Source organism: Triturus cristatus, chromosome 3_2 (genome assembly GCF_964204655.1).
Source record: "Triturus cristatus chromosome 3_2, aTriCri1.1, whole genome shotgun sequence".
Lineage (NCBI taxonomy): Eukaryota > Metazoa > Chordata > Amphibia > Caudata > Salamandridae > Triturus > Triturus cristatus.
This window is the reverse complement of record NC_140584.1, coordinates 343,141,718-343,159,739: the sequence shown is the minus strand read 5'-3', so window position 1 is coordinate 343,159,739 and position 18,022 is coordinate 343,141,718. Positions and strand designations below refer to the sequence as shown.

The following is an 18,022-nucleotide window of genomic DNA, read 5'->3' as shown; positions in this document are numbered from 1 at the left end:
TATTCAAATTTGCTATCAAAAGGCTAAACGCACATTAACGATTCCCCCACGAGCCCACTCAACGCATAAGTTAGGGGCCTCCATGGCTTTCCTGGGAAACATTCCCTTACAGGATATATGTAGAGCAGCCACATGGTCCACTATACATACATTTACCAAACACTATTGTGTAGATGTACACTCAAAACAGCAGGCAGCTGTAGGACAGGCTGTTCTCAAAACTCTTTTTCAGACTGCTGCAGCTGGCACTGGTGGCCGCCGCTAATGGGAGGTACTGCTATGTATTCTATGCACAGATATGAATTCAGCAGCCCACATGCCTCAAACTGAATATGCTACTTACCAGTATGCATCTGTTCTTGGCATGTAGGGCTGCTGACATTCATATCGCCCACCCTCCTCCCCGGCGCCTGTAGCAGCTGCAGCTCTCAGAATTACTGTATAGCATGGCCATCGCTTTCTGTATCTACTCCATCACTGCCACAATGGCGAAAAACAATCTGAGGATGGAGAGGATGCCCATGCGCACTGTGGTCCAGGGGAGGAGTCCCCTATCTCAGGATACTTCGAAGACTCTTCCAGGACAACAACGTGCAAACATCCGGACCCAACACTAGGCGGCGATCTATGCACAGATATGAATGTCAGCAGCCCTACATGCCAAGAACAGATGCATACTGGTAAGTAGCATATTCAATTCCTTACTTGTAGACATAAAAACCCGGACGGTACATATTAATGCCTCGCAAAATGCCGGGGACCATTGTAGATTCATTTTAGTTTTAAGGCAACAACGATACCACTTCCAACGCCCTTCCACACTGCAGTCAGGTACCAAGAGGTGCCCATGGACGTACATAGGACCTGTTTTATTTACTGTGGACGTTCTATGCATGTTTACTCCCCTGTTGCCTGTGTGTGCAAGGCACTAGCCTGGCCCAAGAACAAGGAGACAGGTGAAGAGGTCGGACCTGCGGCAGTTTGTCTTCGTTTGGGAACGTGCACGAGGCAGTCTTTAACAACATATAGAGGAGTGTTCCCGGGTTCATAGCTCCCTTTGACTCTTGGCTACATACCCAGTTATATTACAGCGTCCTCTGGGCTCAGCCAATCTTTAACAGTGGAAAATGCTCAACTCTTTGCTTTCTCAGATGCCGCACTTTGCAGTAGTTGCTATTGTCCGCTGAAGGCGAACTCACACAAGCACCTACTGCATCGTTTGTATGCTCCTAGGCCTTTGTAGTAATGTTATCCGAATGTCAGCAACGTCTCCATTTCCTGGTTCACAAAAGGAACAAATGAAATGCGTGTACGGCAATCAGCGAATAAGGACGCCTTTATTACAGTAACGCGTTTTAAGGAAGACAAATATGGACTTCTACAAACCGGTATTGTAAGAAAGTGGCTCTGTATATACTGCACCAAAGTAAGGTTCAGTGTTCACAGAGTCCACAGTCCCCAGAGGTTTGGCAGAGGCTAACGTTAGATATAACCTTACTCTCTAAAGTGGTAGCTTGGTCGAGCAGTAAGGCAGTATCAGAGGACAGTGTAAAGCATTTGTTGTACACACTCAGTCAGCAAATGGTCTCACACACTCAAGAACTGAACTCTAGGCCAATGGTTTGTATATAAAAATATATGGTTGTTTTATTTTAGAACCAACAATAGGTATCAAAATATACTTTCTCAGAATGAGATGCTTTAGTTAAATACTATGCAAAAGGTAATTGACTTGGAATGCAATAGTTAGTTTGTTGCGATAGGCAACACAATTTCAAACACAATAATACATTGAGTTCAATGGGAATTTTAAGTTATATGCAATAGATTACTTTCAGGATTACTTTTCTGACTCCAGGACTGGATCCTAGATTCAGTCCTGGGACAGTTCTTGAAAACAAGTGAGTAAATACGGTTTAGTTACTGTTGTGATTGTTCAGCAATATTTTGCTATTTTAAAAGTTGACACAAACTTTTTCTAGTCAAATTACCAATGTTATCCTATGGGAGGAATTTCACTTAGCAGGTAAGTAGGGTTATGGTTACTTTTTCTAGGTCAGTGTTGGATCCTGGATCCAGCACGAGTGTACTACCTGTAAGCAGTTGAGAAACTGTGTTTTAAGTTATACAGTCGACTTTTAAGGAATATTTATAAGTTTACAAAATCGACACTTGGAAGAAATTTCACAGAAAAACAGTCAGTGGTTTCCTACGGAAGAAAATTCAAGTTACGGGTAAAGTATGTTCTCGTTAATTTTGTACAGCAGTTCTGGGCTCCTAGGCTCAGTACTGAGACATCTATCTAAAACAGGTAAGTAATTATGTTTTCACAGTTGGTACGATTTTTAAAGAATATTTGTAGTTTGCAAAAATCGACACTTACAGTCAATGGTTTCCTATGGTAGAAATTTGAGTTAGTGGTAAGTACTATCGTAAGTACTTTTCGGGGTCTGTGGTGGGCACCAAGATCCAGCACTGAGATCTCTCCTAATAGCAGGTGAGTATTTCCGTTTTTGTTACTCGGTTGATTTTAGGTGAATATTTTAAAGTTTAGAAACTCCACACTTAGAAGAAATTTCAAGAGAAACCAGTCAGTGTTACCCTAGGGAAGAAAAGTGAGTTATCGGCTTTTGGGTAAGTACTCGACTGGCAGAGTTAAGGTTCTGGACACAGACTTGAGGGTCTCCCAGGGTCAGGTAAGTACAGTTGTCATACCCTCAGCGGCACAGGGGCAGCCGGGTGCAGTGAGTTAGGCCCAATGTTATCCCATGGGAGGCAGGGGGCCCTTGGTTGATGGCTGCTGACTAGTGGGCCACGCGGCTGTGGGAGCTGAGCTCCTGGTCACTTGCTCAGGGCAAATGGGGACGTAAGTAGGAGTAGAAGTTGCACTGTCAGGGCCACTCGGGCGGCTGGCTGCAGAGTGCTTTTGAGCCTTCGGGCGCGCAATGGATTGCAATGGAAAAGCTCAAGGACGAACAAAGGCTGCAAGCTCGGGGACGAAGATTCTTTGGGTGTGACCACCACTTCGAGAGGAAAGTTGGGTAGTTGGAGGATAGGTTGGTACCCAGGAGTCTGGCACAGGGGGCCGCAGGGTGCTGGGTGCAGGGGTGCCTTTTGGTGTCTGGAAATCTTACCCTCTGTTGATCGTGGTTGGGGGAGTCCCTGGTTCTGAGGCTGCAGGCGTAGTCAGGAGCGCTGAGGTGGGTCCTTGGGTTCCGAATTCGGGGTCACAGTCGCCGGGGGGACGTCCTCGGGGTCTTTGTCCACTCCAGCACAGGCCAGGCTTGGCGGGTGCAGAGTGTGCAGGGTTCGCGGTTCCTGGCAGATGCCAGGAGTTAGATACTTGCTTTGAGCAGAGCCACTGCTCGTGGGAGTCCCAGATGCTCAGAGTCACAGGTAGCCAGGTCCTCCGGGGTTTGTGAGGTTGCTGGCCACAGGAGGTGCCGGGGTTTAGCAGGAGCAGGTTCGAGGGTCGACAGGCCGGTAGGGCTGGGGCCAAAGCAGTTGGTGTCCTACTCTTCTTAGCAGCTGTGCGGCAGGTCTTCTTTCTTCTTGATCTTCTTTGCTGTTTTTGGAATCTGGAATCTAAGGAAGGAAGGTTCAGGGTGCCCCTAAATACTAGATTTAGGGGCGTTACTGGTAGGTAACGGGCAAGGACCAATTGGTCCCTGTCCTGGGGTGGGTACACCCCCTATCCTGCCAATTTACTGTGGGAGAGGGTGTGAGAAAGTGCCATCTTTCTTGCATGGTATGCCCCCACTTTTTGCTAAATTGCTGAATGTACTTCGATTGAGTGTACCCTGGGTTCCTGCCAATCAGGTGCCCAGGGCCTATGTTCCTTCCTTAAACCACACAAACTCCAAATTGGCAAACCCTAGCCACATGTCAGCCCCTAGTAAATGGTACCCTAGGTACCCAGGGCCTTGTGACCAGGGAAGGCCTCTAAGGGCTGCAGCACTCATTGTGCCACCCTCAGAGGCCCTGTACCCTTACACACACACTGCCATTGCAGGCTGAGTGTCTGGGTGCAGGACAAAACAAAGAGTCGACATGGCACACATCCCTGTGTACCATGCCCATCACCTACACTGCCAAGGCATATGTCAGCCACCCCTCTAGCTGGGTGCATTACGCCTATGGTGTGGGCACAGGAGCAGGAGCCCTGTGCCCCTACAGTACCCGGGTCCATTCCTGGGCACTGTAAGTGCAGTGCTGTCATTTAAGAATACATGGTGCTGAGAGCTTGTCAAACACGAGCTCCACAGCACCGTATTGGCAACACTGAAGCCTGGGAAGTTTGGTATCAAACTTCTCAGCACATTGAACCCACACTGATGCCAGTGTAGGATTTAATGTACTAAGCACCCCAGAGGGCATCTTAGAGATGCCCCCTTACAGCTAACTTACAATCCACGTCTGCTCTGAGGCTGCCCAGGCTGCCACACATCAGACACGTTGCTGGACCCCTGGGTGGGAGAGCCCCTGCTCTCCCGGGCCTGCAACAATGCACATCCTGGGTGAGGTGAGAAATCTCCTCCCCCAGGATGAGCAAAGGGAAGCTTCAAAGGCATGCCGCCATTTGGAGTTTCCCCAGGCCACTGCAACCCCCCACTCTGGCGGGAAGCTTGGCCGGAAACCCCATACAAGGACAGGGGATGTGCCAGCCTGCCCACCCCACCCCTCAGGTGGGGGAGGCGAGGTGAAGCACATCTCCGGGCTCTCGCCATCTTGAAGATGGGAGGCCCTACCCTATCAGGATTAGGCTACTGCCCCCCTCCCACAGGAGAGAGGCAGGATAGGGGGTGTACCCACCCCAGGACAAGGACCCATTGGTCCCTGGCCTTCACCTACCTGTAACGCCCCTAAATCTAGTATTTAGGGGCACCCTGAACCTTCCTTCCTTAGATTCCAGATAGAAAACGACAAGAAGAGCAAGAAGAACAAAGACCTGCCCTGCAGCTGCTAAAAAGAGAAGAAGACACCAACTGCTTTGGCCCCAGCCCTACCGGCCTGTCGACTCTCGAACCTGCACCAGCGCGGCATCCCTCGTGGCCAGCAACCTCACCAACCCCGGAGGACCTGGCTACCTTTTAGCTCTAAGCCCCTGGGACTCCCACGAGTAGAGGCTCTACTCAAGAAACCTATTTGCTATCCCTGGCACCAGCCCGGGACCGCGGACCCAACACACTCTGCACCAGCCAAGCCTGGCCAGTGCCGGAGTGGACAAAGACCCAGAGGACGACCCCGCGGCGACTGTGACCCAGAGTCCGGCACCCAAGGACCCCCCTCGACATCCCGGAAGAAGCCTGCAGCCTCAGAACCAAGTGCCACCCCAGCCGCGATCAACCAGAGGGTAAGATTCCCGACGTCAAAAGGCACCCCTGCACCCGGCGACCCCCTGTGCCCAATCCCGGGGTACCCACCTAACCTACAACTACCCAACTTACCTCTCGAAGTGGTGGTGGCACCTGAAACATCCTCGTCCCCGAGCCTGCAGCCTCTTTCCAAACCGGAACATTCCCATTGATTTCCATTGAGCGCCCTAAGGCTCAAAAGCACCCTGCACCCAGCCGCCCGAGTGGCCCTGGCAGTGCCCTCTCTACACTAACCTACTTCCCCACTTGCCCTGAGTAAGTGACCAGGAGCCCAGCTCCCACAGCCGCGTGGCTTGCCAGACAGCAGCCACCAACCAAGGCCCCCCTATCCCTCATAGGATAACATTGGGCCCAACTCTCTCTGCACCCGGCCGTCCTGAAACCGCTGAGGGTGAACCAACTGTACCTACCTGACACTGGGGGACCCCTGAGTCCATGCCCGGAATTTCAACACTACCAGTAGAGTACTTACCCTTAAACCGCTAACTTCATTTTTCTCATAGGGTAACATTGACTGGCTTTTTCTTCAAAAATCTTCTAAGTGTGAACTTTTCAAAACTGCAAAAATTCACCAAAAATCAGCCAAGTGACAAAAACGAATTTACTCACCTGCTCCTAGGTGAGCTCCCAGTGCTGGATCTTGGTGCCCAGCCCTGACTCTGAAAAGTGTTCACAACTATACTTACCTCTAACTCATTTTTCTCCCATAGGAAACCATTGTCTGCTTTTCTGTGAAATTTCTTCCAAGTGTCTACTTTTGCAAATTTGAAATATTCTTTTAAAATCGTACCATTTCTGCAAACGAAATTACTTACCTGCTTTTGATAAGGACCCCAGTCCCGGGTCTAGGCACCCAGTCCTGGATTACTAAAGTAACGATAAAGTACTCTACCTGCAATTTGAATTTCTTGCCATAGAGATCCATTGAATGTTTTCTGTGAAATATTTTCTAAGTGCTAACTTTTGAAATAGTTAAATATTATTTAAAAATCATTACAGTTACTAAGTCGACTTTCATCACTTGATTCTGAATACTGACCCCAGGCTGGTTCTAGGAGCCAGACCTGGAATTCCAAAAGTAATCTGAAAAGTAATTTATTACAAATAATCTGAATTTACCATTGAGCTCAATGCATTGTTATGTTTAGGAAATAGGATTGTTTATTGCAACCAACTGTGACTGTTTACACAAATGTATTGCTTAAAACAAAAGTATTTATATTCAACCTCTCATTCTGAGAAAGTATATTTTTACCCCCTTTGTGGTTCTAAAAATAAAACAAGCATATATTTTATATATATAAACCATTGGCCTAGAGTTCAGTTATTGAGTGTGTGAAACCATTTGCTGACTGAGTGTGTACAATAAATGCTTTACACTGTCGTCTGGTACTGCCTTACTGCTCGACCAAGCTACCACTTTTGAGGGTAAGGTCATACCTAACTTTGACCTCTATCAGCCTCTGGGGGACTGGGGACTCTGTACACCCTGTACCTATTAGGGAACAGTATATACAGAGCCACTTTCTCACAGAGGGGCAGTAGCCTAGTCCTGATTGGCCAGGGCTTCCCATCTTCAAGATGGCGAGAGCCCGGGAATGTGTTTCACCTCTCCTCCCCCACCTGAGGGGTGGGGTTGAAAGAGGCTGGCACACCCCCTGTCCTTCCTTGGGATTTCCGGCCAGTCTCCCCGCCAGAGTGGGGGTCAGAACTGGTAGGGGCCAGTTGCAGAACCGGTAGGGGCCGGTTGCTGAGTACAGCAAGTGGCCTGGAGAAGCTCACAAAGGCGGCATGCCTTTGAAGCTTCCCCTGCCCATCCTGGGGGAGGAGACCTAGTACCTCGCCCAGGATGTGCATTGTTGCAGGCCAAGGAGAGCGGATGGCTCTCTACCCAGGGGTCCAGCAACATGTCTGCTGGGTGGCAGCCTAGGGAGCCCCTCAGACAAGACGTGGATTGTAGGTTAGGTTCAGGGGGCATCTGTAAGATGTATATTAAATCCCATACTGGCATCAGTGTGGGTTTAATGTGCTGAGAAGTTTGATACCAAACTTCTCAGTCTTCAGTGTTGCCATCATGGTGCTGTGGAGTTCGTGTTTGACGAGCTGCCAGCACCATATACTCTTAAATGGCAGCACTGCACTTACAGTGCCCAGGAATGGACCTGTGTACTGTAGGGGCTCATGCTCCTGTGCCCACAGCACTGGCATATGGCACCCAGCTAGAGGGGTGGCTGATGTATGCCAAGGCAGCGTAGGTTGTGGGCACGGCTGTGAGAAAGTGACATCTTTCTTGCATGTTATGACCCCACTTTTTGCTGAATGTACTTTCACTTAGTGTGCCCTGGACTCCTGCCAATCAGGTGCCCAGGGCCTATGTTCCTTCCCTAAAACAAAACAAACCCAAATTGGCAAACCCTGGCCATATGTCAGCCCCTGGTAAATGGTACCCTTGGTACCCAGGGCCTTGTGACCAGGGAAGGCCTCTAAGGGCTGCAGCCCTCCTTGTGCCACCCTTAGAGGCCCTGTACCCTTACACACACACTGCCTTTGCAGGCTCAGTGTTTTGGTGCAAGGCAAAAACAAAGTCGACTTGACACACATCCCTGTGTGCCATGCCCATCACCTACACTGCCATGGCATACATCAGCCACCCCTCTAGCTGGGTGCCTTATGCCAATGGGGTGGGCACAGGAGCAGGAGCCCTGTGCCCCTACAGTGCCCAGGTCCATGCCTGAGCACTGTAAGTGCAGTGCTGCCATTTAAGAGTACATGGTGCTGAGAGCTCGTCAAACACGAGCTCCTCAGCACCATAATGGCAACACTAAAGACTGAGAAGTTTGGTATCAAACTTCTCAGCACATTAAACCCACACTGATGCCAGTGTGGGATATAATGTACCAAGCACCCCAGAGGGCATCTTAGAGGTGCCCCCTTAAACCTAACCTACAATCCACGTCTGCTCTGAGGCTGCCTAGGCTGCCACCCAGCAGACATGTTGCTGGACCCCTGGGTAGGAGAGCCCCTGCTCTCCTGGGCCTGCAACAATGCACATCCTGGGCGAGGTGCTAAATCTCCTCCCCCAGGATGGGCAGGGGGAAGCTTCAAAGGCATGTCGCCTCTGTGAGCTTCCCCAGGCCACTGCAACCCCCCACTCTGGCGGGAAGCTTTTGCCGGAATCCCCAAATAAGGACAAGGGATGTGCCAGCCTGCCAACCCCACCCCTTAGGTGGGGGAGGCGAGGTGAAGCACATCTCCGGACTCTCGCCATCTTGAAGATGGGGAGACCTACCCTATCAGGACTAGGCTACTGCCCCCCTCCCACAGGAAAGAGGCAGGATAGGGGGTGTACCCACCCCAGGACAGGGACCCATTGGTCCCTGCCCTTCACCTACCTGTAACGCCCCTAAATCTAGTATTTACGGGCACCCTGAACCTTCCTTCACCAGATTCCAGATTCAAAACTACACAGAAGAGCAAGAAGTAAGAAGACCTGCCCTGCAGCTGCTAAAGAGAGGAAGACACTAACTGCTTTGGCCCCAGCCCTACCTGCCTGTCGACCCTCGAACCTGCTCCTGCTCCAACCCGGCATCTCTTGTGGCCAGCAACCTCACCTACCCTGGAGGACCAGGCTATCTTTTGGCTCTAAGCCCCTGGGACTCCCATGAGTAGAGGTTCTACTCAAAACCTAGCTCTAATCCCTGGCAGCAGCCCGGAACCGCGAACCCAGCACACACTGCACCAGCCAAGCCTGGCCAGTGCCGGAGTGAACAAAGACCACGAGGACGACCCCACGGCGACTGTGACCCCGAGTCTGGCACCCAAGGACCTCCCTCGACACTCCTGAAGAAGCCTGCAGCCTCAGAACAAGGTGCCCCCCCTACCGCGATCAACAGAGGGTAAGATTTCCCGACACCAAAAGGCACCCCTGCACGCGGCGCCCTGCGGCCCCCTGTGCCCAATCCCGGGGTACCTACCTATCCTCCAACTACCCAACTTACCTCTCTAAGTGGTGGTGGCACCTGAAGAATCCTCGTCCCCGAGCTTGCAGTCTTTTTCTAAACCGGAGATTTCCTATTGAAATCAATTGAGCGCCCGAAGGCTCAAAAGCACCCTGCACCCAGCCGCCCGAGTGGCCCTGGCAGTGAAAACTCTACACCTACCTACTTCCCCACTTGCCCTGAGTAAGTGACCAGGAGCCCAGCTCTCACAGCCGCGTGGCTTGCCAGTCAGCAGCCACCAACGAAGGCCCCCCTATCCCTCATAGGATAACATTGGGCCTAACTCTCTCTGCACCCGGCCGCCCTATAGTCGTTGAGGGTGAACCAACTGTACCTACCTGACCCTGGGGGACCCCTGAGTCAATGCCCAGAACCTCAACTCTGCCAGTCGAGTACTTACCCTTAAACCGATAACTCTATTTTCCTCATAGGGTAACATTGACTGGCTTTTTCCTGAAATTTCTTTCAAGTGTGGACTTTTCAAATCTTAAAATATTCACCAAAAATCAGCCGAGTAACGAAAACGAAATTACTCACCTGCTCTTAGGTGAGCTCCCAGTGCTGGATCTTGGTGCCAATCACTGTCTCTGAAAAATACTTACAACTGTACTTACCCATAACCCAATTTTCTTCCATAGGAAATCATTGACTGTTATTCTGTGATATTTCTTCTAAGTGTCAATTTCTGCAATCTTGAAATATTCTTCAAAAATCGTATAATATTTGAAAACGTAATTACTTACCTGTTTTGGATAAAGGTCCTAGTACTGAGTCTAGGCACCCAGTACTGGATTACAAAAGTAACAAGAACATACTGTACCTGCAACTTGAATTTTCTTCCATAGGGAATCATTGACTGTCAACTTTAAAATAGCTAAATATTGTTTAAAAATCATTACAGTAATTAAGTCGATTTTCATCACTTGATTCTGAGTACTGACCCAGGACTGAATCTAGGATCCAGTCCTGGAATTCCAAAAGTAATCTAAAAAGTAATCTGTTGCAAATAACTTGAATTTTCCATTGAGCTCAATGCATTGTTGTGTTTAAAATAGAGTTGCCTATTGCAACCACCTGTAACTGTTTACAAAAGTCAATTGCATATTGCAAAAGTATTTATATGAAACATCTCATTCTGAGAAAGTATATTTTAAATCCAAGTGTTGGTTCTAAAATAAAACAAGCATATATGTTTTATATATAAACCATTGGCCTAGAGTTCAGTTATTGAGTGTGTGAGACCATTTGCTGACTGAGTGTTTACAACAAATGCTTTACACTGTCCTCTGATACTGCCTTACTGCTCGACCAAGCTACCACTTTAGAGAGTAAGGTTATATCTAACTTTAGCCTCTGCCAAACCTCTGGGGACTGTGGACTCTGTACACCCTGTACCTATTAAGGAACAGTATATACAGAGCCACTTTCTCACAATGGCACACAGGGATGTGTGCCATGTCGACTGTTTTGTCCTGTACCCAGACACTCAGCCTGCAAGGGCAGTGTGTTTGTGTCAGGCTAGAGGGCCTCTAAGGGTGGCACATTAAGTGCTGCAGCCCTTAGAGGCCTTCCCTGGTCACAAGGCCCTGAGTACCTAGGGTACCATTTACCAGGGGCTGACATGTGGCCAGGGTTTGCCAATTTGGGTTCTAGGTTTGAGGGAAGGAACATAGGCCCTGGGCACCTGATTGGCAGGAGTCAAGGGCACACTCAGTCAAAGTATATTCAGCAAAAAGTGGGGTGCATACCATGCAAGAAAGATGGCACTTTCTCACAAGTGTGTGTTGTGGGCATTTCACACAGGAATGTGTGCCATGTCAACTCTATTTAGTTAAGCACCAAGACACCCAGCCTGCAAAGGCAGTGTGTGTGTGTGTGTCAGGGTACAGGGCCTCTAAGGGTGGCACAATAAGTGCTGCAGCCCTTAGGGGCCTTCTCTGGTCACAAGGCTCTGGGTACCTAGTGTACCATTACCAGGGGCTGACATGTGGCCAGAGATGCCAATTGGGTTTAGGCTTCAACACAGTTTTAGGGAAGGAACATAGGCCCTGGGTACCTGATTGGCACACTCAGTCAAAGTACATCAGCAAGTCAGAAAAAAGTGGGGGGCATACCATGCAAGAAAAATGGCACTTTCTCACACCTTCCAATTGTTAAGGAGAAAGAACAAAGATTAAGAGTACCTAAACCGTCATGAAGGTATTTTTTCCTAATTCACTTAAAAATAATATGCTGGGCATGAAGGATATCAGAGTGCATTCTGTAGCAGTTATGCATTTGGCAATCACAAGTTCAAAAGAGGGCAAAGGTCTCTCCAGACGTGGATGATCCAAAATGAGGTATTAATGTATTAGTTAAGAAACCCTTACGTTACCTCCCCCTGCAATTGGACTCAGCATTTTTCATTAAGTATTCTCAACTGTAAATCAACATCTGATTGCTGCTTGTGAATTTTTTCAAAAATATTTGTGTGCTTATTAATTTTAAGATTCTGGTTCATCATCCTCTTCTGAAGAGAGACCTAAAAGAAATGTGAAAAATGGTGAAATGGCACGTCGCAGACGTCATTCAGGCTCAAGGACTCCATCACCTTCACGCAGACGTCAAAAAGAGTTCTCTCCTAGGTATTTGTTTCTTCCTTTCATTCTTTTTAAACTGACCACTTAATGCTATTGGTTCTTGTGATTCATGTGATTGAGCTCTGGTTCACTAATTATTGCGAAAATATATAAACTATCTTCACACTGTTGCACCAATAAAGCAAAAACAGTTCACAAAAGTACAAATACTTAAAGCATCCAATAAAACATTTTAGATGCTTTAATTCCTTCTAACTGCTTCCATTTCCAAAAGTTTAGTGTTTAATTCCCCAGTGTACCCTGCCACTTTGATTTTTGTTTGTCACATTGGCACCACTGCAGTAAACTTCTGTATTGCTGGTACGGAGTTATCATGTAAAAGAATATACATTAAAAAAACAAAAAAAAAAACAAAACATCTACCACCAAAGTATGTGCAAAAAAAGTTAGTATGCACCTAATGTCTGTTAAACAACTGTCTCTAAACATTTTGGTGCTTCGTTAGGTCTCGGCTAGCGAAGGCTGCGCTTGCGCAGTCTCGCTCACGAGATTTAATGACTTGGAGAAGAGGGGCTTGAACCCGCCCCTCTTCTCTCCTCTTCTCCATTGGCTGGCCTCTTAAATGCTGGCCAGCCATTGGAGAAGAGGTTTGTCTCGCAAAACAGGCCCCGTCCTTTTCGGATACGGGGGCGTTTTTTTTCGATACTTTTCGCTGGGCTTGTTTTTCTCTGCTCCAGCCAATGGCAAGAGGAGAGAAAAAGAAAAACACGCCCCCGAATCCGAAAATGCCGCTGCCTTTCTCAGAGGCATTTCTGCTTCACCTCGGAGAAAGCCATTGGTGTGCTTGTTACTTCCTGTATGGGAGAATGGAAAGCTTCCAGCGCGCTACTCCCCATCCCCGTGCAGCCGCCGCGGCTCTGAGCATGGACTGAGCCTCCTCGTGCGCCGGGTGCCTCTCACTATGCGCCTCCCCGGGACCTGGGCAGCGCGGTCTGCATGAGGAGCTGCCGGTGGCTGGGAAGAAGCCCCTTGTCTGCGCCTCCTTCCCGGGCGCCCCAAGTTCGGAGATTCCTGCAAGTGAGCAGCCCTCGCTGTCCTGCGCCAGGCCCAGCACCGCCGCGCCGGGACCGGATTTTTGTGTGGCTTTTGACCTTTTGAACTTTTCTTTGCTGGCTGCGGGGGCGGCAGAACGAATTCAACAAGTTTTCTTTCAATGTGCATTTTGTCATGCGGAGACTCCTGGAACCGTGTTGGTGGATCTTTTTCTTGAAAATAATGACCTCGGTGATCCATTATGTGCTGTGCTTTCCTGGTAAGGAAGGGGCGCCGGGTGCCTTGGGAGGCTCTGTGATTGGGAAGGAGCAAGGGCGGTGGGGAAATATTCTCAATGTGACACTTATGTCGGGGAGGGTGATGGGTTAGGGACACGGGGCTGCGGATTATACCCAGAGGACAAAACTGTGTGTTGGGGAGGATAGGGTGACTCCGGTCCGTCCACCCCCACATGGGAGGGGAAGGAACAACGTTTAGTGGTAGAGGAAAGAAGGGAGGCCCTCTGCTCCTTGGAAGAGGGGACGGCGCCTCCTCGATGAGAAGTGTCCTGCTACTGCCTGCAAAGGGGCAGAGCGGACCTGGGAACTACTGCCTGTAAAAAACGGAGGGACCGACCTGTTGTGTTTTTATTTTTATTTTTTTACTTGTCTGGGGGCCCGCGTGTGCCCCTGTGGAAAGAAGGGGCTGGTTTCCGGCTTAATGGGGAAAAGAGGGGGGGGGGGGTGTATCGGGTAACACTTATGGCCAGCTTCTGCAAACTCGTTCTTTGGGGAGGGGGCGCACAGTTGAATTTGACAGTGATTTGTGGATTTAGTAGTAGCCTGGGGTGAAGCTCCGGAAAGAAGGGGGTGGGAGGGGGGGGGGTGGGGGGGGGAAGACAGGCTGCGGTCTAGGGTGTTGACGACGACCATTGCAGTCGGAGCAAGCTGTAGCGCTTGGTTGCTCACATTTCATGCTCATGAGGGGTCAGTGGTAGGGAGTGTTGGATTTGTTGGAGATGGTGTTGGTTACAGACTCCCACGCTGGCTCCTGCGTGGTGTCTCCGGTTCAGGTAGTGCTCCAACTGTCTGTGTTAAGCTTTGGGGCTTTACCACGGTCGACCGGACGTCTGTAGTCAAGATCGTTCTCAGAAGTAAAGAGGCCCGGCCACAATGGCTTTAGAGGGGGAGCCCTGTGACTGTACCGCAAAGTCTGGTCGCCGTGTACTTTTAAGACCACTTATTGAAAGCGAACTCCATGCTCGGTTGATGTATCTTTTGAGGGCTGAATGTGGAGGGGGCGTGGCTTCCATGGGTGCAGTGGCACCAGGGCCCACTGAGCCCTTATTTGATAATTCATACAGCAGCTAGAGGGGACCTTTCTTTCCTGTCAATGGGGACCTGACACAGTTCGCATTGGACAGCGTTAATGTATGCCGAACACACGTTTGTAGTTAACAAACTCTAGTTTTTGCTTTGAAAACTTGAGCACGAGGACGGATCCGAAAACATCCCCGGAACCTTTCTAGCCGTGCAAGCTTTTACTATTGCAGAGGTTGGTGTTGTAGTTGATCACGGCTCCTCCTCCATAGCCACTTCCCCCGTTACCAAGCTTGATAACACGTTGTGCGCAATTTATTTGTTAAGGTAATCGGCGGACCTGATGTTTTTTCGGGCGTTGTTGGCTTATATTCTTAAGTGTGGCCTTTTTTACGTATTGGTTATTAGTACGCCCATTCTTTGCTTGGTAAATGTTAAAGGGGGGCGTTGCCGTTTCCGAGTAGCGTCTTTGCTCCTGTATCTTGTTCAAAATTGCCCTCTAGTGGGTTTTCTGTGCTTTGCTTAACCACGCCGTTTAAGTAATTTTATGCAAAGGTTGTAATTTCTTTTTACAGAGCTTTTAGCTGTATTTAAACATACACGGTATATCTCGAATTGAATATAGTGTTTTTTCACCTCGCACATGCTTGTTGAAGCGTTAACATTTAAGGAGTCGTATACCTGGGTTGCATCTGGGAAACGTCCTTACTTGCATTCTCCCTCCCTTCCTAGTTAATTGCTTTTTTTGTGTGTGACCCTCCCGTTTGAGGCATTATCCAGTGTGCTGTTTGTTGCGAGTTCGTCCACTTGATTGGTGCCGTGTGTTCTGAGTCTACATTGCCTTGGCGCATCGCTTGTGTATACATGTGTGAGAGATCAGGATTTGTTTCAGTTTATAAGAAAGGTTGTGGCTTTCCATTAAGTGACAATGTGATGAAGTGCGTTTTTTTTTTTTAGTGTGTGTGTGGGGGGTGGCTCTGTGTGTGTGTGGGGGGGTGGCTCTGTGTGTGTGGGTGGCTCTGTGTGTGTGGAGTGGGTGGCTCTGTGTGTGTGGGTGGCTCTGTGTGTGGCTCTGTGTGGGTGGCTTTTTTTGTAGGTGGCTCTATGCGTGGTGGGTCTGTCTCTGTGTGGGTAACTGTGTGTGTAGGTGGCTCTGTGGGTGGCTCTATGGGTGGCTCTATTTGTGTGTGGGTTGGTCTATGTGAGTGGCTCTGTGTGGGTGGCTCTGTGTGTGTGGGTGGCTTTGGGTGTGTGGCTCTGTGTGTGGGTGCAAATGCAATAGGTCTAGCATATGAGAGTGATTAAGCTATTGACACTGTATATAACAATGCCGTTTCTTTAAATGTTTTGGAGGGTATTTTCGTCTAATGATACAGAATGGGAATGCAGGCAGTTAATACATGCACGTTAGTTGGGAGCAGAAGTGTATGAATTTGAGTTTAAAACACGTATCATTTACTGGGGGTTGTTTAGTGTTTATTTAGTAATGCGGGCAAAGTTTGGCAGGTTTTACATCGTGGTTGGAGAGGGGGAGGTTACCGCGTTGAATCAACTTTTCACATTGGTAGAAGGGCAGAGAGGGTTAGTGGGTCTGTTAAACACTTATTCCCAAGGGTTAAGTAAGCAGGTTTTGTTCACAATGTGCAAAGTTGTTAAAATACTTTTGAATAGCAATATGGCAAATTAATATGGGTTGTGTTTCATTTTATTGTAATAGCGTCCCCTGACGAAGGGCTATCAAAGTTGCCCGAAATGCATTGGGAAAAAGATTTTTTGCTGCAATTCATGAATCAAATGTCCTGCCGCAACGAGTAAGAGGCCTGTGGGCACAACTTTTTGTGTAAAGCTTACGGACATTTCGACGACTTTATCGTGATTAATTGTCAAGTTGGAAAACAATTGAACATTTCAGTAATAAAATGAACTAAAGATTGAAAAGTTTTTGAACGCTTTCTTGAAGCAGTGCGAATGGGTATGCAGCATAGTCATGCTGCATGTTGCTGATGCTTTCCATTAAGTGACAATGTGATGAAGTGCGTTTTTTTTTTTTAGTGTGTGTGTGGGGGGTGGCTCTGTGTGTGTGTGGGGGGGTGGCTCTGTGTGTGGGTGGCTCTGTGTGTGTGGAGTGGGTGGCTCTGTGTGTGTGGGTGGCTCTGTGTGTGGCTCTGTGTGGGTGGCTTTTTTTGTAGGTGGCTCTATGCGTGGTGGGTCTGTCTCTGTGTGGGTAACTGTGTGTGTAGGTGGCTCTGTGGGTGGCTCTATGGGTGGCTCTATTTGTGTGTGGGTTGGTCTATGTGAGTGGCTCTGTGTGGGTGGCTCTGTGTGTGTGGGTGGCTTTGGGTGTGTGGCTCTGTGTGTGGGTGCAAATGCAATAGGTCTAGCATATGAGAGTGATTAAGCTATTGACACTGTATATAACAATGCCGTTTCTTTAAATGTTTTAAAAACAAAAACATAAACAAAAATAATGTCATGAGCAATGCCAATAGCTTTAACTTTAACAATGCCGAGACCATTGCATTGTAAATGCTTGTTTTTTGAAGGAGTTCATTTTTGTACAGGTAATACTTTGGCAGTGGATATCATGAATCCGTTTTAATCTAATTTTGTCTGTTTTCAACTGGATTCATTGCAGAAGTGAGGCCTACGGATGCTCTGTGCTTTACATTTTACTTGTGCGAGGAGGCATGCAGATCCCATTTTATGCAAATTGATGTCTCACTGTTGGCTGGTTTGATGTAACAAGCCATCTCCAGAGAATTGCAGCAGAAGCTGATTGTGTACAAGAAAAGTATACCGTTTTTGAAAAGTGCTAAAATAAATAGCATTTTTCCTATAAACAATACTTTGCATAATATTTGCCATAATCATTTATTTTGCATTATATGTTAGAAAATTTTAATGTTACCAAGCTTGTAAATCTGTTAGAAGGTATACGCCTAAAATGTATGATGGCAAAATAGAGTAATTTTTTTCAGAAAGGCTTTCTTGGCTTTTAAATATAATTGTGGTTTAAATAAGCCTTAAAAATGGAGTTGCACATAATTTATTGTTCTTTCTTTAGAAGTGAAAGTTGATTGTATTCTAGGAGGGAAAAGTGTTTGAGATAAAACCAGGCAGATCTGTTCCATGCGTCTGACCTCCATGGACTGGTCTCTGACTCTCCAAGCTCCTTTCTTCCCCTACCTAGCTCATAACATGCACTGCTGTGGATGGAAACTGGATTATTATTTGGGATGGATGACTACCCACTGCAATGAATAATTGCATTCCTTCTTAGGGTGAACCCTCAAAGTTAAACCTGAGTTCAGCCCCCTGATAGGTATGGCACAGAGCAGACCTGCTTAACTAATGCTATTTATGGAATACCAAAATAGTTTTAATGTCAAAATTCTAGACTATAAAAATCCCAAACAAAAATAGCATAATAGAATCAAATTTATTAAGTAAAATAAGAATCCCATAAGGGGAATCAGAAATTTTCAAAGTATTGAGTAGGAATGGCACCAAAGTGTCAATGATAGTCAATGGATGCAGAAGACTGAGACCTAGGCGTCATTTTAGGTGACTGTGATGGAGCACAGGTCAGATACACCAACAAGGTTTAACCTGGGCAAAGATTTCACGTTCTGACTTAGCCCTTTAAATTCCATGCCAAAGCAGGAGGGAAGTACAACTTAACCATGCATTCATTTTACTGTGTGTGTATGTTTATAAAT

At 47.9% G+C, this 18,022-nt stretch overlaps 1 protein-coding gene across 10 annotated transcripts in view; it reads left to right on the top strand.

Moving 5' to 3' along the window:
* Positions 1-18,022, top strand: part of SRRM1 (serine and arginine repetitive matrix 1) — a 639,067-nt gene that overhangs the window by 384,535 nt on the left and 236,510 nt on the right. For all 10 annotated transcript variants that reach the window (XM_085647827.1, XM_085647825.1, XM_085647826.1 and 7 more), the window contains one exon: positions 11,862-11,997. In XM_085647827.1, coding sequence (XP_085503953.1) covers positions 11,862-11,997 — 136 coding nt within the window. The remainder of the gene's footprint in view (positions 1-11,861; positions 11,998-18,022) is intronic.